This window comes from Charadrius vociferus, unplaced genomic scaffold (genome assembly GCF_000708025.1).
Source record: "Charadrius vociferus isolate BGI_N301 unplaced genomic scaffold, ASM70802v2 scaffold7, whole genome shotgun sequence".
Classification (NCBI taxonomy): domain Eukaryota; kingdom Metazoa; phylum Chordata; class Aves; order Charadriiformes; family Charadriidae; genus Charadrius; species Charadrius vociferus.
The window spans coordinates 5,044,808-5,055,863 of NW_009649308.1; the positions used below are offsets into that span (position 1 = coordinate 5,044,808).

Genomic DNA, 11,056 nt, shown 5'->3' on the forward strand with positions numbered 1-11,056 from the left:
CAGGAAGTTCCAGCTCACACCACGTGGGACAGCTCATGTAGCTGCATGTGGTTTCATTTAAGCAGCAGGTGCAGACAGAATATTTTCTTCAGTAATTAGACTAATTCATTCAAAATGGAAAAGCCAATAGGGAGCTGAAAGAATAGGAGAGCTTGTTTTTCTTATTTAAGAATAAAATCCAGGTGGGAAGAGACCTAAAGAATTTTGGACAGTGTTTTCTCTGAAGTTGTAAATACATCCCTGGTGGGATTCTCAAAAAGACCAAAACAGTTTCAAGAAAAATCAGGCATCTTGTTCTGAAGATTTGTTTAATCTGATTATTTTCTAAATACTTCACTTGACACCTTTGTTCATGGTTAAATACTTTTGTTTCTGCTCACAATGGCACATATTTTAAATCCTTCAGTTAATCAGTTTCTGCCAGACCAGGCAATATTTTCTCTGTTTAGTAAGCCAATTTGGAACGCAAAATACTCTGGAAAAAAATTCCTGATGCATCCAGCAGAAGTGGATATAATAACATAAAATGCATATGAAAGAGTGAGTTTGCATATTTTAAAGCCTAATTTTACTTTTCATGCAAAAGACAACTAATGCGAGTTATAGGCAAAACATTAAGGAATCAAAAGACCAGTCTCAATTTTCTCTGTGATTAAAAAAAGAAAAAAAAAGTAATGGATCCAAAGAAGTTGTTGGTCAGCAAGAAGTACTAAGTAAGCACGAAGACTGCATTTATAACCTTTCAAAGATGTTGATCTGTAACAGGCAAAGACAATGAAGCTTTCTGTAGAGAAGTACAAACACAAAGGTTAAGGCAACTGATTTAAATCAAAGTTTCCCATTCCTCAATTTTAAACATGACTGAAATTGGCAATTTATGTCACAAACCTAAATTAACCCATCCTGGCTCTTTTACTCCCTCTACAAGCTCATCTCCTGACCTAAAGCATAAACAGATTTGTCTTATGTTGCTAATAAAATCAGTATTTGGATAAAAGTTTTCCAGGTCTGCAAAACTGCCTTGATCAGATTCAGATTCTGGCCTGCTTAGTCCCCATAAACCTGGTAATTATATCAGTTTAACGGAGGATTTAAAGAGTTGATCTCTCTGTGCAGCAGCTGACACAACCCAGAACGTCTACAACCCGAGACAGCAATTCCCTCCCAGGAGACATGTAAACAGCTGAAAGAGAAGACAAGCAGAGGTTTACCTCCACCCTCAGAAGGGCCAAGGGGAGAGGACTTCTCCCTTTGTCATCACATCTCCGGTTCCTTGATGATGGAGTGATGTTGCATCTTTGTTTCCAGGAGTAACTGTATTCCTACACAGTGAGAGCACTAGGCACTGAGAATGCTGCCATCACAAAACTACTCTCGCCTGGAAACCACCACTGACAGCTCTTACATTAGGACAAACTTCATGCTTCTTTCAGGCCTGTCCACAACAGTCTACAACTATTCATATTAGATCAAGAGATGACACAAAAGCATGTCAGCTAGACCTCTACTTCACCAACAGCAGTTAAGCAACTTCCCCTACTTGCTTTCCTGTAAAAAGCCTTCTGGAAAATGGGAGCACGGTAAGGATGCGCTGCCAGAGGAGCCAAGGGACAGCTTGCTCTGTCTTCAGGGAGCCATGGAGGGGCATCCACAATGCTGGGAACGCCAGAGCCAAAACAAGCACATGCAAGCACCTCGAGAGACGTTTGGCCCGAGTTGTGTACTGTTTTTCACACGTTGCTGATTAATCTGTATAACTCCTTGCCACAGGATCTTGGAAGTTCACTGGGGAAGGGGAGAAATCAGCTGATGCATGGGACAGAAATCTAGAGAAATCCTTGAGCTGAAAGGGGTTAGATGCTGGGGAAGTATTTGGGGGAAGTAAAGCATCGTACACATTCCCTGTCTTCTTACATACTCCAAAAGTGACCAAAAGCAGATGTTCAGGGAAGACAAGGGCGACTGGGCTGGATGGCCCTCTGCTCCCACCCTTGGGTTTTATTTCTCACATCAGCACTTGGATGTAGCTCAAGGGAAGTCACTGCTCTAACCAGCCTCGTTGCATCCCCCCATCCATCTGTTCTGTCCGAAGGCATCAAAGCCAAAAGGCCAAATCAGACCAAGGACCCAGATAAGTAACTCGATCAAAAATAAAACAGCAACTTGGTGCCTACTGGAGTCCCAGAGCAGGCCAGGTGAAGGGGCTCTGCTGCAAGGACAGCCACAGGCAAGAGGAGATACCTATGGAGGCAGGGCTTTGCAGAAGATACCCATTGAGGCAGGGCTTTGCAGGAAACACCAGCCAAGGTGAGCAAAACTGTTTGATGCGAAAAACACAGGGAGAGGAGCAGAGGCGCATGTCTGTAGACAGCCAGCCCCTCACACCAGACGGGTAATACCCATCTGATCAATTCATAACCCGGGACTGTCCTTGCCCCACACAGCCAGGCCTCACCAACGGTCCGATTTCCTATATGTCCCTCAACAGATAAGCATTAGGATAAGGAAGTGGTTAAAAGGCAGTCTGTTTTCTGACTAGAAAGCCCACCAGACAGGCAGTAGCCTACCACTACACCTACCATCCTAGGCTCTGCTAGCCTAGGATGACACTACAAGGATGGGATCCCTGTGAAATCCTCTGGTTTTAAGACACAAAATAAAAGGGAAAATGGATTTAAGAAGCACCTCAATATGGGCCACCAACCCCTAAAGTCACAGTGCTGTTCTGGGAGAGGAGGAAGCACCAAGTCACTTACATTCATTGTTCCATTTATCTCTGCCACTGATTCATCATCTGTTGGGAACTGGTAGATCTGAACCCCGTTACTGACCAGTTCACTTGTGATTTTAATTTTAAATTTGGTCAGCTCACTCTTGGAAATGGCATCAGATTTGGCAATGATGGGAATGATGTTCACCTAGAAAGGAACAGAGTGGTGAGAAATCGTCATCCTTGCTCCAGGGAGTTTTTCCAAGTCTGCAATACAACTTAGAAAAACTTAATAGCGTCCAATAAATCTACGGGATTTATCTGCCAACCCAGTCATCTCCACTAGCATAAGGGCTATTCAAGGCGGGGAGATGTGCCCTGGAAAAGTAGCAGCCTTTCCACCACGTGCATGGCAGACCTGCCCAGTAAAAGTTAAACAAGCCTACCTTGCTGTCAAGCTTCTTCATTGTTACCAAGTCCAGGGATTTCAGCGAGTGGCCTGTTGGAGCAATGAAGTACAAGCAAGCGTGGATCCGGGTGTCATGGTAGTTGTGCAAGACCCTTTTTATCTTCAGTTCTTCTTGCAAGTAGGCTTCAAACTGAGCATCAATGAACTCAACGATGGGCTTATAGCTTTGGTAAATAGAAAAAGAAGAGTTATACATCTTGCAGTCAGAGAGGTAAACAGACAGTGCTCCTTTGCTTGCTTTTAAGAAACAAGCTGATTTCACTTCCCAAGATCAATTCTCTCAATCTCCCTTCCTCCCCACCCATAAGAAATTTAAAAATTACAATACTGACAAGGAGATGTGGTGCTACATCAGGCTCTAGCAGCCCATTTGACAAAACACAGTACTGGAGATTCAACAAAGGACAGGAGACACACCATCCTCTCCAGAGAAAGCAGACTCTAATATTTTGAAATGTGAAGGTGAGAGACTGTTAAAACGCAGGATAATGTAGACTCATTCGCAGCAGTGTGTAACCCGTGCTTGCACTCAGGGAGCAAACAGCTTGCTGCTCTCACAGCGCCTAGTCCCGCAGGTGGAAGACACATCTCCATTCAGTACTGCCTTTGGCCAGTGCTCTGGGGCAGGAAATTCCTGCAACTCCCTTGCAAGGCCATCTGAAATACAGAGCCTGTCAGACTCACAATGTAAAAGACATCAGTGCATCTTAAATAAAACTAAAAAGAAAATCTAACAGACCCACAACAAAGCAAATCCCATCTGCTATGCCTCTGTGAAGACACACCTTGGAGATGGTCTGGTGAAATTGCACACCCCTTAACTGCCATGGTCCAGCCATGCTGGGACATGACCTGCCAGAGATACTTCCCCAGAGTATCTCACTGCACATTTATTGTGCTTCCTTTGGCAACATGGAAGAGCCCTGCCAGAAGTGGCTGTTAAGCCACACGGTCACTAGACCACGCTAGTGGTTTGGTCAGCAGTTTGTGGTCAGCACGGCACAAGGAAACAAGCACAGATGCCCTGGAGCTCTCCACTCTCCTCACTAATTAATTTGGGCAGAAGGCTGCCAGCAGGGCAGATATTGCTCTGACAACATAAGAAAAGCAGCTTTGATAGCTGGAGCAGTGCCGACAAACCACAGCCTCTGTCCTCTCTTCTACCTGTCCCATCCCAAAGAAATGACAAGGACAACCCATAAGAAGGAAGGAGGAAAACTTTACAGTGCAGTCTGCCTCAGCTAGGGCACAGGGAGAGACTCTGCATGAGAAAACCAGGTCACGATACAGCCTCTCTCCCCCTTCATGTACCTGTCCTCTTTGTTGATCTGATCCCCAAAGCCCACTGTGCTCACAATAGTCAGTTTGAGGTTGACGTTGCTCTCCTGCAGATCGTAGGTATTAGACTTCAGCTGGACCCCGGGCTGTGAGTGAGACGCTGGGTCACCTTCAAATTTGGTGTTGAAAAGTGTATCCATGAGGGTGGACTTACCAAGGCCAGTTTCCCCTATTGGGGAAAAAGAGAGTTGAGATGTTGAATATGGCTTGGCCTGTCAGCTTCCAAACATTAACAGGGGTGAAATTGTAGCACATGAAAGCAGATGTCATGCTCCGAAGGGATCGTCTGGCAAGCAGAAAGCCGTGTACAATGGGAGCTCTGTATTCTGGGCAAATTACATTTCACAGTCTAATGGCCATTAATATGGTTAGAAAATAGAGATGAAAAGAAAGAGGTGAAAAGGCAAAGGGGAAAGCATCATTCAGGTCCTGCATAAACCCAAAACTACACTAGAGAAAATGTTTTCATTAAAAGGCAGGAAGAGGAATGGGGCTCATTGCCATCTCCAAAAAAAGATGCCCCAGATCAATATGCCTCTAATAAGCAGCCACTGAAATAGCCTCTTTCCGTGCAGAAACACTGAGAATTGGTTCCAGTCCTACAGCAAGTTGTGCAGTTGGTTTCCTGTACCCACAACAGATTGAGTTGGGGGATCAACCTTCTACACTGGGCGGGTACATTTTCTGTAATATTTGCTTTTCATACCTTATGGGCTACACAAGCCATACAATACTCCAAAATGTGCTTCCAAAAGTTCTGCAGCATCAAACTGCTATTTGGATTCCATCTATCAAACGGGAACTATTTCCTCGTCCAGAAGGAAGAGACAGATCCCAGAGACAGGTCTTAAATTTGTTTTAGATACATCCCAGGAAGAACAAAACAAATCCCTCCACGCACTCATTCCACAGGCCAGCCTCCCTTACCATGCTATGACAACAGAGCCAGCTTTCCAAGCTCAAAGGATCTGACTTTGTGCTAAACCCATAAGCAGTCTGGTTTGCTGCCCTGTGATGGCTGTCACGTTTTGGGGAAACGGTGATTTCTGAGCTGCCAAGCTGGCTTTTGCAGAAACTTCAGGAGCTGGATGAACCCCACCCGCTGCGAAGGCTGCTCCTTCAGCCCACTGCACGACCACAGGGTGAATGTGTCTGGCTGAAGCAGCCTTCCCCTCCCTCCCCCAGCCCTCAGCTCTCAACCAAGACAACTTCATCATTTTCCTACTTTGCTCAGAAGAAAAGAGCTTCTTATTTTTGTAGCCTTAGAGCTCTCCAACAGATTCAAACTTGCATGAAATGCCCAATTCAACAAGGGGAAACTCCTCCCCGTCCTCCCCCATCCAAATCTCCAAGCCTCACCCCTGCGAACTGGCAAATCCCTCTCCCTTGGCCCCAGAAGGGACTTCTCTCACTCAAGGCAGGGCAGGGCAAACATCCACTGCTCTAGGAACTAAGCGGTCTCTGATTGCCAGGATAGTATATCAAGTACCTTTCCAGAAGGCAGCAAGATTCATTAACATTTGAAAGTCAATGTTCACCTTGAGCTGCAGAGCTGCCAGCTAAGAGTTTGTGCTCCAGCACCAACTGATGCCAGCTACAGCCAGAACAGCCACAAATCCAGTTGCTCTTCTCACCAATCTTGTTTGCAATCCAAAGGGGAGAAGAGGGAGTCAGCATTAGGAGCTGCTGTTGCTGCAATCCCTTGTGCTACATTAATGCATCAGCCGTATCTACAACACCACTGACCAGCATGCACCGGCAGCAGGGAGGGAGGGCGACCCAGCAAAGCACAAAGTTATTTCTGTAGCTGGAGGAACAAGCTGGACCATCCAGAAGACTCATGGCTGATGACAGCAAGACTTTCACTGGCTTAGGATCTCATAGTCTGGGCTTTTGGGGTACCATTTGCCCCAAATGGGGAGCAGGTGCACAAGGCGCAGCAAACCAGAGCATAGCCACAGTCTGGATGGGGATTTTGAGAGTTAACAGCAGACAGCCTGCATGACCTGCCAGGCCTTTCTCAGGGATTCCAGGAAAACAGCAACATTAAAAAAGACAAAAATCTAAACAGCCTGAGAAGGCTGCAGCATTTCCAGAGCCCCTGCCAAGGGATGGGTGGGACAGAGCAGGGAGTGGGCTGCTTGCCTGCGAATGCCAGGATCCCTGATGGGGCGCCTCAGGACAGGGGAGCTCGTCAGCCCTGGGGTATGGGAGCATCGCCCACACACCAGCCTGCAAAGCCCCTCCTGTGCCACCGTCCTGCACTCTCCGTTCCACAGTCTGGCAGGCCCTGTAGCAGGGCTGGATCCAAAAATCCATGCCTCAAGCCTCCAGGGCTGCAGGACAGGGTGACAGGGGAGCAGCAGCAGTGACCAGGGCAGGGAGCTGCTCTCTGCAGCGGATACACAAGGTCGCGTGTAAATCACGCAGGCTTCCGGGCAGACAAAACACCCTGTAAGCCACCTCTTATTTCTGCTTCCCTTCTTCTTTGGGGAATAAGGTGTTCAAGTGAGGCCAAGACTATTGTTTAAACGCATCCTGAACCTGCTAATCACTGCCTACTTTAAATCAATCTAATGCGTTGTTTCTAACAGGAGTGACTTGAACTATCAGAGGAGCCAGGAGAAGGGCATAAGAGGTGCAGGCAAATTTTTAAGATAGAACATGTTTTTATACTCCATCTCATGCCAGCTACGCAGGGACAGCAAAGGCAACTTTGAATTCACACACTGAGGTTTTCCTTTTGGAAGGGGAAGATCTGAATTGGTAAGACATTTTTCCATAGGTGGGAGTTGCCCATCCAAACAGCTACAACTTCGTGTTTAACATACAAAACACCCAGCCACTAACACAGCATCTCAAACGTGAAGTTGGCACACCAGAAATGACATTCGGCCAACAGATACACCCGTCCCCGCACTGTGTAACCCCACGGACATGGCACAGCACTAAAGAGCTAGGGAGCGGTGCTACTCTGAAGGGTGAAATGACAGAAGGGAGGATTTCTGAATCTCCTGGGAGTTTCTGCCTGACACAGAGGCAACCTTCTGCTGGCTGGAAGATGTAAGTGGTGCCAACTGCTTCTTGTAAGGACAGGAGTCCAGATGGAACAGATGGTCTGATGAAAAGGACAAGTAGTCTGTGCTCATTCCAGCCAACAGCACTGGAATCTTCTCCAAAAAGCAGAAATGATGAATGGGGATTAAGGGAGACAGAATTACCGTGGAAAAAGCAACAGTGGATGCAAACTGAGTGAGAGGCGTCCTTGGCAGGGAGATTATTTCCTGATGTCAGGCTTACAGGCATACGTGTGATTTGATCTCCAAAACCGTACTTATGGATTATGCAACTCGGCAGTGGTCTGCTCTCCCGAACCAGGGCTGACAAAGCGCTGCAGGGAAGACAGGGCAGGGAGGGTGACCTTTACTGTTAAGGAGTTCTGCACCGGGGAGCTCTGGCAGCTACTGAAAAGCTGTAGCATTGTGCCTTTCATCATGGGATGGATTTTTGCTATTACATCCGATGATTTTCAGAGATGTAAAAAAAGAAATGGTAAGAGACACCACACCAGTCAGGCTCTGGACATGCAGCAACCCTACACCAGTGCCCGGAAGGCACCATCCACTCTTAACACCTGACAGCCTACCAGGCTTGAGACACTATGCTGGTCTCCCTCGTCCTGAGATACATTCCCTGCTCCGACTGCACGTGCACACAGCATCTTCAGTGCTCAATGGCAACAGTTCATCAAACCCCTCATTGATGGAGCAGTGGCACCACTTGCAAAAACACAGCTGGGTCAAGCACCACTCTCCTCTCTTCAGCTCTTCCACAGAGAGGTCCTCTGCTCTGAGACCAGACTGCCCTCCCTCTGTTGCCTGGGTGGGATGTCGCTCACACTCTCTGGGGCTCTCCAGTTGGTGACCAGGCAGAGCCCATGCCAAAAGACAGCAAGCACCAGTGCTGCAAGGCATGAGTGATCCTGCTGCCATCGATATGGCAAAGCAACGCCATGTTGCACAGGCAAGCAACACGAGCTAACCAAAAGCTAACCAACATCAGCTATTCTGGGTGAGATGGAGATGAGGTTAGGTGAGAGGTGGAAGTGAAATGCTACCATACTTGTCTCTGACACTGGCCAGCAGCTAAGGTAGAGGAACAGAAGAAGCTGCATCCACAGCAAATGCCCCTTCCTTTGGGAAGCTCACAGCTTCCCAAACCAAAATGGGTATCTTTGTGCTGAATGCACCTTTATGGCTTCTTCCTTCCACAGAAACTTTGACATCCTAAGCACCCCACAGCAGTAAGCTGAATTATACACCATAAAAGCTGCACCTCCTTTTTTGTGCCTGCCAATTTACTTTGCTTTTCCCTAATACATGTTAAGTGAAACAACAAACAACTACTTGCTGGCCCCCTTCTCCACATCACTCAGGATTTAAGAGGCCCCAGTCATATCATCCTCAATCGACTCTGTGGGAGGACAGAGGAGTCCTTGGAGTATTCCCCTGTTCAAAGGCATGGAATAGCTTTCATGGGAGTGCCCTTTCCTAAGAGCAAAACACTTGTCCTTCACGAGATTAACAACCGTGGCTCCACATACCAAATAATTCAATCTTAAAGAAAATGTATACATGTGTACATCCCTTTCATGTGAAGAAACAGGAGCTAATCCAATGTAGCACGTTTGTAGAGACAAGCCCTGAGGCAGCTCAGCCTGATAAGGCCATCTTTCACGGAGAGAGGAAAAAATAGTTCTTTTGATCTGACAGGCGTATGAAGACACCGTGCAATTCACCCATTGCAAGGCAAAGGCTGGGCAGCGGGAGCAAGAGGAGCAACACAGGCTCATAAAAGAAGCTGAGGCACCTCAGAGGACTACCAGGCTCCCATCTGCCCCAGGAGACCAGCAGAGAGGGGGCAGGAGGGGCCCAAGGAGACCAATGGCTTTTTGGTTGGAGAAATCCTGATCTCTCCTCAGCTGGTTGCACCAGTGACCACAAAAACAACCATTGGGCAACTTCCAGGCTGTACAGCTCATCACCCCACAGAAAGCTGGAGAGCAGACAACAGCTCTGCTTGAGGAAACCCATGTACATCCCTCCCTTCCCAGCCAGTGAGAGCTCCAGCACACCAAGGGGCTCACTTGTTTGGAACGAGAGACCTCAAGCAGTTATGGTACAGCCCCTGAGAAAAGAGAAAATATTTCTGCCACAAAATTGCCATTCCTCGTTGCACTGGATAGGCTGGTTAGAACAAATCCCCTGCAAATCCCCAGGGGGGGGGGTGGGGGGAATTGCTTACAATGGGATACTAGTCTAACACAACTATAACCCAACCTGGCCAAAACTGAGAAAGTTTACATTAAAAAATATCAGCCTATTCTTCCTCTTTCTTTCCCCCGTCTCACTGAGAAATACAGTCAGCACAGAAGGTCTCAAGCATTAAATACTTCCCCAGTCTTTGCACTGAACTAAGAGGCAACTAACATTTTATCAAGGAAGCTTTAGGAAGAAAACGGTTGTGCTGAGGAATAAAATATCAGAGAAACCATCCGCAACCCCTAACTTCTTATGAAAGGTTTGCTCATTTATTCTATCTTTGGCTCTAGTCTCAGAGGGGAGACAGCTTTCAGCATGAGAAGAGCTAAAAATTGCTCCACTCTGGACGTGCTGCTGAGAGTCATTTCTGAAGCTTTCCTTGGCTCCTCTACCATGAGCTGGAGGAATCAGTGGCTCAGATCCAGTATGGCGCAGAGCAAAATTTTCATTGGATTTTTCCTCCAACAGATGCCACACACAGATGAAAAATGGGGGGCAATGAAGTGCCTTTCTATCATGCTTAGTGGCCCAACTATGGGATTAGTTCCTCTATTTGTTGTTTTGTTGTCCGAAATCCTCATTTACTCCCTGTTATTGCAATTTTTCACCCCAAACTCCTGCTGTACAAGTACGACCCAACAGAATAAATGACAGATGGACTCTGGGACTTTTTGTTTTCTTTCTCTAAGATGTTTAAGAGTTTAACTTTGTTACCACAAGTCAACAGGGGCACCAGATAACTCTTAAAAGACATTTTAAAGCCTGACCTCCTCAACTCAAGATTTGCACATCTTTTTCTCATGAAGCTTATTAATTTTCTCTATAAACTTTCTTTATTTCAAGGTTGGCCATGTCTGTGTTATTACTATTCATAAAAGACTGACATTAATAACTAATGCACATTGATCTTGGCAAGTCCTTGTTCCTTCAGATCAACAAGCGATTAATGCATTCCATTTCTGTCCTGCAAAGAGGAAAGCAGAGGCATTCATCTCTTCTCCACGCATCAAAGTGAACATATAACCACAGGAGGCATCCACTGCTACACCTACAACTTGTAGAAAAAAAAACAAAGCAGCTCGACAAGTGCAAAAGGAAATACTTTAAGACTTCAGTCTTTGGGACAAGAGTTTCACTAGGTCATATCACATTCACGCACTGTGGAAATCACCTAGCGACTCAGCCTGACAGTGACCTCCACTTGTCAGCAAAGATTTA

General features: G+C 46.5%; 1 protein-coding gene across 3 annotated transcripts in view; it reads right to left on the bottom strand.

Annotated features, from left to right (window-relative positions):
• SEPT6 (septin 6) overlaps positions 1-11,056 on the bottom strand; it is a 22,690-nt gene that overhangs the window by 10,486 nt on the left and 1,148 nt on the right. For all 3 annotated transcript variants that reach the window (XM_009889271.1, XM_009889273.1, XM_009889272.1), the window contains exons 2-4: positions 4,491-4,686; positions 3,157-3,343; positions 2,757-2,918 (exon numbers count right to left, since the gene is read on the bottom strand). In XM_009889271.1, coding sequence (XP_009887573.1) covers positions 2,757-2,918; positions 3,157-3,343; positions 4,491-4,657 — 516 coding nt within the window. In that variant the 5' untranslated portion in view covers positions 4,658-4,686. The remainder of the gene's footprint in view (positions 1-2,756; positions 2,919-3,156; positions 3,344-4,490; positions 4,687-11,056) is intronic.